Source organism: Heterodontus francisci, chromosome 7, assembly GCF_036365525.1.
Source record: "Heterodontus francisci isolate sHetFra1 chromosome 7, sHetFra1.hap1, whole genome shotgun sequence".
Classification (NCBI taxonomy): domain Eukaryota; kingdom Metazoa; phylum Chordata; class Chondrichthyes; order Heterodontiformes; family Heterodontidae; genus Heterodontus; species Heterodontus francisci.
In genome coordinates, this window is record NC_090377.1 from 51,212,072 (window position 1) to 51,229,643 (window position 17,572).

The 17,572-nt window shown below is 37.5% G+C and overlaps 1 protein-coding gene across 20 annotated transcripts in view; it reads left to right on the forward strand.

Annotated features, from left to right (window-relative positions):
- LOC137371703 (mucin-13-like) overlaps positions 1–17,572 on the forward strand; it is a 146,883-nt gene that overhangs the window by 60,266 nt on the left and 69,045 nt on the right. For 9 of the 20 annotated variants that reach the window (XM_068034507.1, XM_068034499.1, XM_068034504.1 and 6 more), the window contains 7 exons: positions 1,604–1,627; positions 5,421–5,444; positions 7,093–7,116; positions 12,016–12,039; positions 13,657–13,680; positions 16,145–16,168; positions 17,253–17,369. In XM_068034507.1, coding sequence (XP_067890608.1) covers positions 1,604–1,627; positions 5,421–5,444; positions 7,093–7,116; positions 12,016–12,039; positions 13,657–13,680; positions 16,145–16,168; positions 17,253–17,369 — 261 coding nt within the window. Of the gene's footprint in view, positions 1–1,603; positions 1,628–5,420; positions 5,445–7,092; positions 7,117–10,373; positions 10,398–12,015; positions 12,040–13,656; positions 13,681–16,144; positions 16,169–17,252; positions 17,370–17,572 lie in introns of all 20 variants that reach the window. The other 11 variants (XM_068034515.1, XM_068034517.1, XM_068034518.1 and 8 more) reach the window with 9 other exon arrangements.

Genomic DNA, 17,572 nt, shown 5'->3' on the forward strand with positions numbered 1-17,572 from the left:
GCATCTGCCAGAAATAGAAAGGCAAGGACATACAGGGAGTTCAGAAGGAATATAATTTTCTGCAAAGCTTTGATGTGGTATGAAATGTTTTAATACAAGTGGTCATTGAAGATGGCTCAATCCTACTGTGTAGAGAGACTATAATAACATAAATAAGCACAATGTGAAAGCATGTGGATGAAATCAGAGAAAGTGGATAAAGGTAGATATCTTCAATTCAAAATCCGGTTGGGCCATTATAATTTCTGATTCTTCTGAATCATGTCACCTAATACAGAATCTTCCAGGTCACATCCCAATATTAAATTCATTTAGGCACTGTATAGCTAACTATGCTAACTTTCAATTGTGATGTTGAATTTATCATTTATTTAAATGGAAATCATAATGGGGCCAATTCTTCATAGTTTTCCGGTCCATGGATATATTGCGCTATGTTGCATTGGTAAGGCTGAATGAGAGAAAACTTCCTACAATATCTCTCTCAGAGCTACTCCAAGCAAGATATCTATGACCGATCCAAGAACAAATTGTGCAGGTTGAGAAGAAGGCCGAGAATACTTCCCGACTAAGGCATCTGAAGAAACACTTGATACGAATTGAAATGCAATCCAACTGGCAAATTTGTTTGTTAATTTGAGCAGCTAGCAGAGAGAATGTTCAAAGAATAACCTGTAAGGGCTTAGCGATGCAAGGATATACGGAAACAACGGAAGGATTAATTTTTATGGAAAAGGTATTTAAAATATGAAATACACCCACTAAGTGGCAATAGATAAGATCTTTGCTGCACATGGAGAGAATATAAGATCACTTCATAAGTAAGGTATGAAAATAGCAGGCAGAGACGAGAAAAGTCAGATTAGATTGGATCCCCTCACTGGCGAAATAGGACTGACATATTCATCTAATTTTGGTTTTGGCCAAGGTGGACAACTGGCCATTGCAGAACAGTCACCGCTATACAGCCTGCAAGATTTCCCTGCCCAATGACTACATTCTGCAATCTGTGGCTTCCACCTTGGCCAAAAGTGAAAATGACCCTGTTCTATTTCTGATTCTTAGACTCATGTAAAGTTGTTTTGCAGTGCATTTAACAGCATTGTTTGTTGTTCAATGAAAACCGACAACAGGCAAATATTCCATTCCAAATTTTAGCAAAACCAAGTTCTCAAGAAAAGCTTCTTCTGCTAGAAATTAATGGCAACTTTCAATGTTTTTCTATGATTGTTTTTACATTGCCATTCCTGGAATGCATTCTTACAACTGCTTTCTGATGTGCTACTTTCGAACAAATGTTGTGAAATCTAAGGAACTGGAATATCTTTACCTGATGGAAGAGACATGGTTCCATTGCACAGCATATACTAGTGGGATGGGAGAGATTGCAAATGAAGATAATGCAATCAGCCGAACGTATTTCTGATCTCAGAGATATTTAAATTGTGTGAGCAATGTGTTTATTCGAATTGCTTTGTGTCCAGCAAAACTCCACAACAGTAAAGATTATGAACAAATATTCTTCTTTCAGAAATTTATTCCAAAGTTGAATATAGTTGATATGATTGTTCCAAATTAACCTTTCAAAATATCTCTCTTGCAGCACCACCTACAAAAACCTCTATAGGTATGTTCTCTATATTTCATTGAACTGTAATGTCTGGTATGGAACATTTCCTTTCAAGCTGTATTACCCAAGATTAGAATTTCATGGACATACAGGGAGTTTAGAAGGAATGGGCAGACATTGTAAGAATTGTTTTCATACACGTGGTCACTGAAGATGAGTCAATCATACCATGTAGTGAGACTAAAGGAACATAAATAAGGAAAATGTGAAAACGCCTGGATGAATCCAGTGAATAATTGGAGATAGCTTCATTTGGAAATCTGGTACCAACAATTTAATTTCTGATTATTCTGACTCATGTCAGCAAGCACAGATTCTTCTGGGTCACATATCAACATTAAACTCTTTTTGGCAGTGCTTAGCTAACTAAGCTAACTTTCAATTATGATGATGAATTTATCATTCATTTAAATGGAAACCACAATGGGGAAAATTGCTTGCAGTTCTCTGTTCCTTGCTCACATTGAGTAATGCATGCTGGGAGAAAACATCTCTCAGAGCTACTGCATGCATGATACCCATAACTGATCCAAGAATAAATTGTACAGCTTGAGAAGGAAACAGAAAATACTTCCATTCATAAAGAATTTAAAGAAATACTTCATGTGAATTGAAATGCATTCCAACTGGCAAATTTATTTGTTATTTAAGGGAGTAGCAGAGAGAATTTTGAAAAGATTACCTGTAAAGCCATAGGAATGCAAGGGTATATGGGGAGAATGGAAGTCTTAATTTTCATGGAAAAGGTATTTACAATATAAAATGCACACACTAAGTCGCAATTAGACAAGATCATTGCTGCACGTGGAGAGAATATAACAACACTTAAGAAGTAAGATATGAAAACATGAGGGAGAGACAAGAAAAGTCAGATTAGAGTGGATAGTCTGACTAGGGAAATAGCACTGACATATTCATGTGCATTTGATTTTGGCAAAGGTGGACAACTGGCAATTGCTGAACAGTCACCGCTATACATCCTGCAAAATTTCCCTTCCCAATGACGTCACTCTGCAATCGATGGAATTCCACCTGGACCAAAATGAAAAAGTTTCGCTTCCCTTTCTGATTCTTAAACACATATAAATCTGTTGTGCGTTGTGTGTAACAACATTGCTTCTTGTCCAATGAGAATCTACAGGAAGTAAATAATCCATTCCAAATTATAGAGGAACCGAGGTCTCAAGAACGACTTCTTTTGCCAGAAATTAACACCAACTTTGAATCTTCTTTCTATGATTGTTTTTGCATTGCCATTTCTGGAAAGCATTCTTGCAACTGCTTCCTGATGTGCAATCTTGGAATCCTTTTGGGCCTCCTTATCTCGAGAGACAATGGATATGCGCCTGGAGGTGGTCAGTGGTTTGTGAAGCAGCGCCTGGAGTGGCTATAAAGGCCAATTCTGGAGTGACAGGCTCTTCCACAGGTGCTGCAGAGAAATTTGTTTGTCGGGGCTGTTGCACAGTTGGCTCTCCCCTTGCGCATCTGTCTTTTTTCCTGCCAACTACTAAGTCTCTTCGACTCGCCACAATTTAGCCCTGTCTTTATGGCTGCCCGCCAGCTCTGGCGAATGCTGGCAACTGACTCCCACGACTTCTTATCAATGTCACACGATTTCATGTCGCGTTTGCAGACGTCTTTATAGCGGAGACATGGACGGCCGGTGGGTCTGATACCAGTGGCGAGCTCGCTGTACAATGTGTCTTTGGGGATCCTGCCATCTTCCATGCAGCTCACATGGCCAAGCCATCTCAAGCGCCGCTGACTCAGTGGTGTGTATAAGCTGGGGGTGTTGGCCGCTTCAATGACTTCTGTGTTGGAGATATAGTCCTGCCACCTGATGCCAAGTATTCTCCGAAGGCAGCGAAGATGGAATGAATTGAGACGTCGCTCTTGGCTGGCATACATTGTCCAGGCCTCGCTGCCGGAGAGCAAGGTACTGAGGACACAGGCCTGATACACTCGGACTTTTGTGTTCCATGTCAGTGCGCCATTTTCCCACACTCTCTTGGCCAGTCTGGACATAGCAGTGGAAGCCTTACCCATGCGCTTGTTGATTTCTGCATCGAGAGACAGGTTACTGGTGATAGTTGAGCCTAGGTAGGTGAACTCTTGAACCACTTCCAGAGCGTGGTCGCCAATATTGATGGATGGAGCATTTCTGACGTCCTGCCCCATGATGTTCGTTTTCTTGAGGCTGATGGTTAGGCCAAATTCATTGCAGGCAGACGCAAACCTGTCGATGAGACTCTGCAGGCACTCTTCAGTGTAAGATGTTAAAGCAGCATCGTCAGCAAAGAGGAGTTCTCTGATGAGGACTTTCCGTACTTTGGACTTCGCTCTTAGACGGGCAAGGTTGAACAACCTGCCCCCTGATCTTGTGTGGAGGAAAATTCCTTCTTCAGAGGATTTGAACGCATGTGAAAGCAGCAGGGAGAAGAAAATCCCAAAAAGTGTGGGTGCGAGAACACAGCCCTGTTTCACACCACTCAGGATAGGAAAGGGCTCTGATGAGGAGCCACCATGTTGAATTGTGCCTTTCATATTGTCATGGAATGAGGTGATGATACTTAGTAGCTTTGGTGGACATCCGATCTTTTCTAGTAGTCTGAAGAGACCATGTCTGCTGACGAGGTCAAAGGCTTTGGTGAGATCAATGAAAGCAATGTAGAGGGGCATCTGTTGTTCACGGCATTTCTCCTGTATCTGACGAAGGGAGAACAGCATGTCAATGGTCGATCTCTCTGCACGAAAGCCACACTGTGCCTCAGGGTAGACGCGCTCGGCCAGCTTCTGGAGCCTGTTCAGAGCGACTCGAGCAAAGACTTTCCCCACTATGCTGAGCAGGGAGATTCCACGGTAGTTGTTGCAGTCACTGCGGTCACCTTTGTTTTTATAGAGGGAGATGATGTTGGCATCGCGCATGTCCTGGGGTACTGCTCCCTCGTCCCAGCACAGGCATAGCAGTTCATGTAGTGCTGAGAGTATAGCAGGCTTGGCACTCTTGATTATTTCAGGGGTAATGCTGTCCTTCCCAGTGGGCTTTTCCGCTGGCTAGAGAATCAATGGCATCACTGAGTTCCGATTTGGTTGGCTGTATGTCCAGCTCATCCATGACTGGTAGAGGCTGGGCTGCATTGTGGGCAGTCTCAGTGAAGCATTCTCCCTGGAGTACAGTTCTAGGTAGTGCTCAACCCAGCGGTCCATCTGTTTGCGTTGGTCAGTGATTATGTCCCCCGATTTAGATTTGAGGGGGGCGATCTTCTTGAAGGTTGGCCCAAGAGCTCTCCTCATGCCATCATACATTCCTCTGATGTTTCCGGTGTCTGAGGCCAGCTGAATATGACTGCATAGGTGTTGCCAGTAGTGGTTTGTGCAACGCCTAGCTGTTCTTTGTGCAGTACTTCTGGCTGTTTTAAGTGCTGCGGATGTTAAATCGCTGGGGGCTTTCTTGTAGTTCAACAGTGCAATCTTGGAATGATGTTGTAAAATCAAAAGAACTGGAATAATTTTTCTGATGGAAGAGGCATGGTTCCACTGCACATCAAATGTTATTGGGATGGGAGAGGAGACAAAATAAAGATAATGCAATCAGTCTAAGGAATTTCGGATCCCAGACAGATCTGAATTGTGTGAGCATTGTGTTTATTGTAATTGTTTTGTGTCAAGCAAAAATCCACAAAAACAGCAAATATTATGAACACAATTCTTCTTCCAGAAAATTATTCCAAAGTTGAATATTGTTGATATGATTGTTCCAAATTAACTTTTCAAAATATCTCTCTTTCAGCACCAACCGGAACAAGCAATTCAGGTATGTTCTATACACTTTGTGGCTGTAATGTCAGCTACGGAACATTTCCATTCAAAGTGCATCTGCCAGAAATAGAAAGGCAAGGACATACAGGGAGTTTAGAATGGAATATAATTTTCTGCAAAGCTTTGATGTGGTATGAAATGTTTTAATACAAGTGGTCATTGAAGATGGCTCAATCCTACTGTGTAGAGAGACTATAATAACATAAATAAGCACAATGTGAAAGCATGTGGATGAAATCAGAGAAAGTGGATAAAGGTAGATATCTTCAATTCAAAATCCGGTTGGGCCATTATAATTTCTGATTCTTCTGAATCATGTCACCTAAAACAGAATCTTCCAGGTCACATACCAATATTAAATTCTTTTAGGCACTGTATAGCTAACTATGCTAACTTTCAATTGTGATGTTGAATTTATCATTTATTTAAATGGAAATCATAATGGGGCCAATTCTTCATAGTTTTCCGGTCCATGGATATATTGTGCAATGTTGCAATGGTAAGGCAGAATGGGAGAAAACTTCCTACAATATCTCTCTCAGAGCTACTCCAAGCAAGATATCTATGACCGATCCAAGAACAAATTGTGCAGGTTGAGAAGGAGGCCGAGAATACTTCCCGACTAAGGCATCTGAAGAAACACTTGATACGAATTGAAATGCAATCCAACTGGCAAATTTGTCTGTTAATTTGAGCAGCTAGCAGAGAGAATGTTCAAAGAATAACCTGTAAGGGCTTAGCGATGCAAGGATATATGGAAACAATGGAAGGATTCATTTTTATGGAAAAGGTATTTAAAATATGAAATACACCCACTAAGTGGCAATAGATAAGATCATTGCTACACATGGAGAGAATATAAGATCACTTCATAAGTAAGATATGAAAATAGCAGGCAGAGACGAGAAAAGTCAGATTAGATTGGATCCCCTCACTGGCGAAACAGCACTGGCATATTCATCTAAGTTTGGTTTTGGCCAAGGTGGACAACAGGCCATTGCAGAACAGTCTGCAAGATTTCCCTGCCCAATGACTACATTCTGCAATCTGTGGCTTCCACCTTGGCCAAAAGTGAAAATGACCCTGTTCTATTTCTGATTCTTAGACTCATGTAAAGTTGTTTTGCACTGCATTTAACAGCATTGTTTGTTGTTCAAGGAAAATCGACAACAGGCAAATATTCCATTCCAAATTTTAGCAAAACCAAGGTCTCAAGAAAAGCTTCTTCTGCTAGAAATTAATGCAAACATTCAATGTTTTTCTATGATTGTTTTTAAATTGCCATTCCTGGAAAGCATTCTTACAACTGCTTTCTGATGTGCTACTTTCGAACAAATGTTGTGAAATCTAAGGAACTAGAATATCTTTACCTGATGGAAGAGACATGGTTCCATTGCACAGCATATACTAGTGGGATGGGAGAGATTGCCAATGAAGATAATGCAATCAGCCTAATGTATTTCTGATCTCAGAGATATTTAAATTGTGTGAGCAATGTTTTTATTCGAATTGCTTTGTGTCCAGCAAAAATCCACAACAGTAAAGATTATGAACAAATATTCTTCTTTCAGAAATTTATTCCAAAGTTGAATATAGTTGATATGATTGTTCCAAATTAACCTTTCAAAATATCTCTCTTGCAGCACCACCTACAAAAACCTCTATAGGTATGTTCTCTATATTTCATTGTACTGTAATGTCTGGTATGGAACATTTCCTTTCAAGCTGTATTACCCAAGATTAGAAATTCATGGACATACAGGGAGTTTAGAAGGAACGGGCAGACATTGTAAGAATTGTTTTCATACAAGTGGTCACTGAAGATGAGTCAATCATACCATGTAGAGAGACTAAAGTAACATAAATAAGGAAAATGTGAAAACGTCTGGATGAATCCAGTGAATAAAGATAGATAGCTTCATTTGGAAATCTGGTACCAACACTTTAATTTCTGATTATTCTGACTCATGTCAGCAAGCACAGATTCTTCCAGGTCACATATCAACATTAAATTCTTTTTGGTAGTGCTTAGCTAACTAAGCTAACTTTCAATTATGATGATGAATTTATCATTCATTTAAATGGAAACCACAATGGGGAAAATTGCTTGCAGTTCTCTGTTCCTTGCTCATATTGTGTAATGCATGCTGGGAGAAAACATCTCTCAGCACTACTGCATGCATGATACCCATAACTGATCCAAGAATAAATTGTACAGCTTGAGAAGGAAACAGAAAATACTTCCATACATAAAGAATTTGAAGAAATACTTGATGTGAATTGAAATGCATTCCAACTGGCAAATTTATTTGTTAATTAAGGGAGTAGCAGAGAGAATTTTGATAAAATTACCTGAAAAGCCATAGAAATGCAAGGGTATATGGGGAAAATGGAAGCCTTAATTTTAATGGAAAAGGTATTTACAATATAAAATGCACACATTAAGTCGCAATTAGACAAGATCATTGCTACACGTGGAGAGAATATAACAACACTTAAGAAGTAAGATATGAAAACATGAGGGAGAGACAAGAAAAGTCAGATTAGAGTGGATAGTCTGACTAGGGAAATAGCACTGACATATTCATGTGCATTTGGTTTTGGCAAAGGTGGACAACTGGCCATTGCAGAACAGTCACCGCTGTACAGCCTGCAAGATTTCCCTGCCCAATGACTACATTCTGCAATCTGTGGCTTCCACCTTGGCCAAAAGTGAGAATGACCCTGTTCTATTTCTGATTCTTAGACTCATGTAAAGTTGTTTTGCACTGCATTTAACAGCATTGTTTGTTGTTCAAGGAAAATCGACAACAGGCAAATATTCCATTCCAAATTTTAGCAAAACCAAGGTCTCAAGAAAAGCTTCTTCTGCTAGAAATTAATGCTAACATTCAATGTTTTTCTATGATTGTTTTTACATTGCCATTCCTGGAAAGCATTCTTACAACTGCTTTCTGATGTGCTACTTTAGAACAAATGTTGTGAAATCTAAGGAACTAGAATATCTTTACCTGATGGAAGAGACATGGTTCCATTGCACAGCATATACTAGTGGGATGGGAGAGATTGCCAATGAAGATAATGCAATCAGCCTAATGTATTTCTGATCTCAGAGATATTTAAATTGTGTGAGCAATGTTTTTATTCGAATTGCTTTGTGTCCAGCAAAAATCCACAACAGTAAAGATTATGAACAAATATTCTTCTTTCAGAAATTTATTCCAAAGTTGAATATAGTTGATATGATTGTTCCAAATTAACCTTTCAAAATATCTCTCTTGCAGCACCACCTACAAAAACCTCTATAGGTATGTTCTCTATATTTCATTGTACTGTAATGTCTGGTATGGAACATTTCCTTTCAAGCTGTATTACCCAAGATTAGAAATTCATGGACATACAGGGAGTTTAGAAGGAACGGGCAGACATTGTAAGAATTGTTTTCATACAAGTGGTCACTGAAGATGAGTCAATCATACCATGTAGAGAGACTAAAGTAACATAAATAAGGAAAATGTGAAAACGTCTGGATGAATCCAGTGAATAAAGGTAGATAGCTTCATTTGGAAATCTGGTACCAACAGTTTAATTTCTGATTATTCTGACTCATGTCAGCAAGCACAGATTCTTCCAGGTCACATATCAACATTAAATTCTTTTTGGTAGTGCTTAGCTAACGAAGCTAACTTTCAATTATGATGATGAATTTATCATTCATTTAAATGGAAACCACAATGGGGAAAATTGCTTGCAGTTCTCTGTTCCTTGCTCATATTGTGTAATGCATGCTGGGAGAAAACATCTCTCAGCACTACTGCATGCATGATACCCATAACTGATCCAAGAATAAATTGTACAGCTTGAGAAGGAAACAGAAAATACTTCCATACATAAAGAATTTGAAGAAATACTTGATGTGAATTGAAATGCATTCCAACTAGCAAATTTATTTGTTAATTAAGGGAGTAGCAGAGAGAATTTTGATAAAATTACCTGAAAAGCCTAGAAATGCAAGGGTATATGGGGAGAATGGAAGCCTTAATTTTAATGGAAAAGGTATTTACAATATAAAATGCACACATTAAGTCGCAATTAGACAAGATCATTGCTACACGTGGAGAGAATATAACAACACTTAAGAAGTAAGATATGAAAACATGAGGGAGAGACAAGAAAAGTCAGATTAGAGTGGATAGTCTGACTAGGGAAATAGCACTGACATATTCATGTGCATTTGGTTTTGGCAAAGGTGGACAACTGGCCATTGCAGAACAGTCACCGCTATACAGCCTGCAAAATTTCCCTGCCCAATGACTACATTCTGCAATCTGTGGCTTCCACCTTGGCCAAAGGTGAAAATGACCCTGTTCTATTTCTGATTCTTAGACTCATGTAGAGTTGTTTTGCACTGCATTTAACAGCATTGTTTGTTGTTCAAGGAAAATCGACAACAGGCAAATATTCCATTCCAAATTTTAGCAAAACCAAGGTCTCAAGAAAAGCTTCTTCTGCTAGAAATTAATGCTAACATTCAATGTTTTTCTATGATTGTTTTTACATTGCCATTCCTGGAAAGCATTCTTACAACTGCTTTCTGATGTGCTACTTTAGAACAAATGTTGTGAAATCTAAGGAACTAGAATATCTTTACCTGATGGAAGAGACATGGTTCCATTGCACAACATATACTAGTGGGATGGGAGAGATTGCCAATGAAGATAATGCAATCAGCCTAATGTATTTCTGATCTCAGAGATATTGAAATTGCGTGAGCAATGTTTTTATTCGAATTGCTTTGTGTCCAGCAAAACTCCACAACAGTAAAGATTATGAACAAATATTCTTCTTTCAGAAATTTATTCCAAAGTTGAATATAGTTGATCTGATTGATCCAAATTAACCTTTCAAAATATCTCTCTTGCAGCACCACCTACAAAAACCTCTATAGGTATGTTCTCTATATTTCATTGCACTGTAATGTCTGGTATGGAAGATTTCCTTTCAAGCTGTATTACCCGAGATTAGAAATTTATGGACATACAGGGAGTTTAGAAGGAACGGGCAGACATTGTAAGAATTGTTTTCATACAAGTGGTCACTGAAGATGAGTCAATCATACCATGTAGAGAGACTAATGTAACATAAATAAGGAAAATGTGAAAACGTCTGGATGAATCCAGTGAATAAAGGTAGATAGCTTCATTTGGAAATCTGGTACCAACAGTTTAATTTCTGATTATTCTGACTCATGTCAGCAAGCACAGATTCTTCCAGGTCACATATCAACATTAAATTCTTTTTGGTAGTGCTTAGCTAACTAAGCTAACTTTCAATTATGATGATGAATTTATCATTCATTTAAATAGAAACCACAATGGGGAAAATTGCTTGCAGTTCTCTGTTCCTTGCTCATATTGTGTAATGCATGCTGGGAGAAAACATCTCTCAGCACTACTGCATGCATGATACCCATAACTGATCCAAGAATAAATTGTACAGCTTGAGAAGGAAACAGAAAATACTTCCATACATAAAGAATTTGAAGAAATACTTGATGTGAATTGAAATGCATTCCAACTAGCAAATTTATTTGTTAATTAAGGGCGTAGCAGAGAGAATTTTGATAAAATTACCTGAAAAGCCATAGAAATGCAAGGATATATGGGGAGAATGGAAGCCTTAATTTTAATGGAAAAGGTATTTACAATATAAAATGCACACACTAAGTCGCAATTAGACAAGGTCATTGCTACACGTGGAGAGAATATAACAACACTTAAGAAGTAAGATATGAAAACATGAGGGAGGGACAAGAAAAGTCAGATTAGAGTGGATAGTCTGACCAGGGAAATAGCACTGACATATTCATGTGCATTTGGTTTTGGCAAAGGTGGACAACTGGCCATTGCAGAACAGTCACCGCTATACATCCTGCAAGATTTCCCTGCCCAATGACTACATTCTGCAATCTGTGGCTTCCACCTTGGCCAAAAGTCAAAATGACCCTGTTCTATTTCTGATTCTTAGACTCATGTAAAGTTGTTTTGCACTGCATTTAATAGCATTGTTTGTTGTTCAATGAAAATCGACAACAGGCAAATATTCCATTCCAAATTTTAGCAAAACCAAGGTCTCAAGAAAAGCTTCTTCTGCTAGAAATTAATGCTAACATTCAATGTTTTTCTATGATTGTTTTTACATTGCCATTCCTGGAAAGCATTCTTACAACTGCTTTCTGATGTGCTACTTTAGAACAAATGTTGTGAAATCTAAGGAACTAGAATATCTTTACCTGATGGAAGAGACATGGTTCCATTGCACAGCATATACTAGTGGGAATGGGAGAGATTGCCAATGAAGATAATGCAATCAGCCTAATGTATTTCTGATCTCAGAGATATTGAAATTGCGTGAGCAATGTTTTTATTCGAATTGCTTTGTGTCCAGCAAAACTCCACAACAGTAAAGATTATGAACAAATATTCTTCTTTCAGAAATTTATTCCAAAGTTGAATATAGTTGATCTGATTGATCCAAATTAACCTTTCAAAATATCTCTCTTGCAGCACCACCTACAAAAACCTCTATAGGTATGTTCTCTATATTTCATTGCACTGTAATGTCTGGTATGGAAGATTTCCTTTCAAGCTGCATTACCCGAGATTAGAAATTCATGGACATACAGGGAGTTTAGAAGGAACGGGCAGACATTGTAAGAATTGTTTTCAGACAAGTGGTCACTGAAGATGAGTCAATCATACCATGTAGAGAGACTAAAGTAACATAAATAAGGAAAATGTGAAAATGTCTGGATGAATCCAGTGAATAATTGGAGATAGCTTCATTTGGAAATCTGGTACCAACAGTTTAATTTCTGATTATTCTGACTCATGTCAGCAAGCACAGATTCTTCCAGGTCACATATCAACATTAAATTCTTTTTGGTAGTGCTTAGCTAACTAAGCTAACTTTCAATTATGATGATGAATTTATCATTCATTTAAATAGAAACCACAATGGGGAAAATTGCTTGCAGTTCTCTGTTCCTTGCTCATATTGTGTAATGCATGCTGGGAGAAAACATCTCTCAGCACTACTGCATGCATGATACCCATAACTGATCCAAGAATAAATTGTACAGCTTGAGAAGGAAACAGAAAATACTTCCATACATAAAGAATTTGAAGAAATACTTGATGTGAATTGAAATGCATTCCAACTAGCAAATTTATTTGTTAATTAAGGGCGTAGCAGAGAGAATTTTGATAAAATTACCTGTAAAGCCATAGAAATGCAAGGGTATATGGGGAGAATGGAAGCCTTAATTTTAATGGAAAAGGTATTTACAATATAAAATGCACACACTAAGTCGCAATTAGACGAGATCATTGCTGCACGTGGAGAGAATATAACAACACTTAAGAAGTAAGATATGAAAACATGAGGGAGAGACAAGAAAAGTCAGATTAGAGTGGATAGTCTGACTAGGGAAATAGCACTGACATATTCATGTGCATTTGGTTTTGGCAAGGGTGGACAACTGGCCATTGCAGAACAGTCACCGCTATACAGCCTGCACGATTTCCCTGCCCAATGACTACATTCTGCAATCTGTGGCTTCCACCTTGGCCAAAAGTGAAAATGACCCTGTTCTATTTCTGATTCTTAGACTCATGTAAAGTTGTTTTGCACTGCATTTAACAGCATTGTTTGTTGTTCAAGGAAAATCGACAACAGGCAAATATTCCATTCCAAATTTTAGCAAAACCAAGGTCTCAAGAAAAGCTTCTTCTGCTAGAAATTAATGCTAACATTCAATGTTTTTCTATGATTGTTTTTACATTGCCATTCCTGGAAAGCATTATTACAACTGCTTTCTGATGTGCTACTTTCGAACAAATGTTGTGAAATCTAAGGAACTAGAATATCTTTACCTGATGGAAGAGACATGGTTCCATTGCACAACATATACTAGTGGGATGGGAGAGATTGCCAATGAAGATAATGCAATCAGCCTAATGTATTTCTGATCTCAGAGATATTTAAATTGTGTGAGCAATGTTTTTATTCGAATTGCTTTGTGTCCAGCAAAAATCCACAACAGTAAAGATTATGAACAAATATTCTTCTTTCAGAAATTTATTCCAAAGTTGAATATAGTTGATATGATTGATCCAAATTAACCTTTCAAAATATCTCTCTTGCAGCACCACCTACAAAAACCTCTATAGGTATGTTCTCTATATTTCATTGTACTGTAATGTCTGGTATGGAACATTTCCTTTCAAGCTGTATTCCCCGAGATTAGAAATTCATGGACATACAGGGAGTTTAGAAGGAACGGGCAGACATTGTAAGAATTGTTTTCATACACGTGGTCACTGAAGTTGAGTCAAACATACCATGTAGAGAGACTAAAGTAACATAAATAAGGAAAATGTGAAAACGTCTGGATGAATCCAGTGAATAAAGGTAGATAGCTTCATTTGGAAATCTGGTACCAACAATTTAATTTCTGATTATTCTGACTCATGTCAGGAAGCACAGATTCTTCCAGGTCACATATCAACATTAAATTCTTTTTGGTAGTGCTTAGCTAACTAAGCTAACTTTCAATTATGATGATGAATTTATCATTCATTTAAATGGAAACCACAATGGGGAAAATTGCTTGCAGTTCTCTGTTCCTTGCTCATATTGTGTAATGCATGCTGGGAGAAAACATCTCTCAGCACTACTGCATGCATGATACCCATAACTGATCCAAGAATAAATTGTACAGCTTGAGAAGGAAACAGAAAATACTTCCATACATAAAGAATTTGAAGAAATACTTGATGTGAATTGAAATGCATTCCAACTAGCAAATTTATTTGTTAATTAAGGGAGTAGCAGAGAGAATTTTGATAAAATTACCTGTAAAGCCATAGAAATGCAAGGGTATATGGGGAGTATGGAAGCCTTAATTTTAATGGAAAAGGTATTTACAATATAAAATGCACACACTAAGTCGCAATTAGACAAGATCATTGCTGCACGTGGAGAGAATATAACAACACTTAAGAAGTAAGATATGAAAACATGAGGGAGAGACAAGAAAAGTCAGATTAGAGTGGATAGTCTGACTAGAAATTCATGGACATACAGGGAATTTAGAAGGAACGGTCTAAAACGGTTAGAAATGTTTTCATACAAGTAGTTTTGAAGATGACTCAGTCATACCATGTAGTGAGATGGTAATATCATAAATTTAAAAAATGTGAAAACGTCTGGATGAAGCCAGTGAATAAAGGTATTAAGATTCAATTGGAAATCCAGTACTAACATTTGATATTCTGCTTTTTCTGACTCATGGAGCCATCCACAGATTCTTCCAGGTCACATATCAATATTAAATTCTTTTTGACACTGCCTAGCCAATTAAGCTAGCTTTCATTTGTGTTGAAGAATTTATCATTTATTTAAATGGAAACCACAATGGGGACAATTGCTCACAGTTCTCTAGTCCTTGCTCATATTGTGTAATGCAGGCTGGGAGAAGACATCTCCCAATAGCTCTCTGAGAGCTACTACAAACGAGATCCCCAAAGCTGATCCAGGAATAAATGAACAGGTTGAGAAGGAAACAGAATGTACTTCCATAAATAAAGTATTTGAAGAAATACTTGATGTGAATTGAAATGTCATCTAACTAGTAAATTTATTTGTTAATTCATGGAGTTGCAGAGAAAATGTTGAAAGAATAACCTGTAAAGCCATAGAAATGCAAGGATATATGGGGAGAGTGGAGGATTAATTTTCATGGAAAAAGTATTTGCAATATAAAATGCACATGCTGAGTCGCAATTAGATAAGATCATTGCTGCACGTGGAAAGAATATAATAATACTTAAGAAGCACGATATGAAAACATGGAGGGAGAGACAAGAAAAGTCAGATTAGTGTTTCTCGCCTGACTGGGGAAATAGCACTGACATATTCAGGTAAATTTCGTTTTGGCAAAGGTGGACAACTGGCAATGGCTGAGCAGTCACTGCCATACAACCTGCATGATTTCCCTTCCCAATAACTTCATTCTGAAATCCATGGCATTCCAGCTAGACCAAAATTAAAATGACCCTCTTCCCTTTTTCATCTGTTGTGCTCTGTGTGCAACAGCATTGTTTCTTGTCCTCTAATCTTGTCGCTTCTTGTGATAGACTCTATGACTCTAATCTGCAAGAAGTATCTACAAGAAGCAAATTATAGAGAAACTGAGGTCTCAAGGAAAGGTTCTTTTTCCAGAAATTAACACCAACTTTGAATCTTCTTTCTATGATTGTTTTTGCATTGCCATTCCTGGAAAGCATTCTTACAACTGCTTCCTGATGTGCAATCTTGGAATGATGTTGTAAAATCAAAAGAACTGGAATAATTTTTCTGATGGAAGAGGCATGGTTCCACTGCACATCAAATGCTATTGGGATGGGAGAGGAGGCAAAATAAAGATAATGCCATCAGTCTAAAAAAATTCTGATCTCAGACATATCTAAATTATGTGAGCATTGTGTTTATTACAATTGTTCTGTGTCAAGCAAAGTTCCACAAAAACAGCAAATATTATGAACAAAATTCTTCTTGCAGAACTTTATTCCAAAGTTGAATATTGTTGATATAATTGTTCCAAATTAACATTTCAAAATATCTCTCTTACAGCACCGATCGCAACAACAAGTTCTGGTATGTTCTATACATTTCATTTTGGCCGTAATGTCAGCTATGGAACATTTCCATTCAAGGTGTATCAGCCAGAAATAGAAAGGCACAGACATACAGGGAGTTTAGTAGGAATATATTTTCCTGCAAAGCGTTAATGTGCTATGAAATGTTTTAATACAAGTTGTCATTGAAGGTGAGTCAGTCCTGCTGTGTAGAGACTCTATAATAACATAGATAACAAGTAAATGAAAATGGCTGGATGAAACCAGTGAAAGTGAATAAAGGTAGATAGCTTCAATTGGAAATCTGGTCGTAAAATTTTAATTTCTGATTCTTTTGTCTCATTCACCTACCATGAAATGCTCCAGGTCACATTTCAATGTTAAATTCTTTTTGGCAGTGCTTCGCCAACTAAGCTAACTTATAATTGTGATGTTGAATTTATCATTTATTTAAATGGAAATCATAATGGGATGAACATTCACAGTTCTCTGATCCTTGGTCATATTGTGCAATGCTGTATTGGTAGTGCAGGATGGGAGAAAACTTTCCCCGGTGTCTCTCCCACAGCTACTACAAGCAAGATACCCATGACTGAGCCAAGAATAAATTGTGCATGTTGAAAAGGAGACTGAAAATTCTTCCATATATGAGGCATCTGAAGAAATACTTGATATGAATTGAAATGCAATCAAACTGGCAAATTTGTTTGTTAATTAGTGGACTGGCAGAGAGAATGTTCAATGAATAATCTGTAAAGCCATAGAAATGTAAGGATATATGGGGAGAATATAATATACAATATAAAATGCATACACTAAGTGGCAATTAGTTGAGACAATCACAGCTAGTGGAGAAAATATATCATCAGTTAATAAGTAATATATGAAAACATGGAGGGAGAGTCCAGAAAAACTATCAGGGAAGCATGACAGGCAATCAGCCATGCACTTTACAAATGTGACATTTTTGAGTTGTGGTGAATACATACTGGTGGTCGAGTTTGAAAGTTCAAAAAAGATATGCTCATAAATTAGTCAATTATATGTAATTAGGTTATTAGCATATTATTTAATCTAGCTAACTTCTCTTTTCTGTGATCCAGTTTGCTCTACAAACCCCTGTGGAGATATTGCAACATGTGTGAACTTGCACAGTGGCTTTGCCTGTGAATGCAACTTTGGTTTTTATTATGAAAATAATACTAAGAATTGCAAAAAAGGTAAGTAGGGAATCATTGTTCTTGCAATGGCACAAACTACACAGATTGTTTATGAATAATTTTACTATAAATTGTATTCCATGTAAAATAATGTCTAGAATTCCCTAATTTTATTTTGAGTATTTATCTACAAACTTAAAGCATAAGTGTAATAGGAATTTATTTAGTCTCTACTACTTAATGAAGTTGTGTGCTCTGTCTGA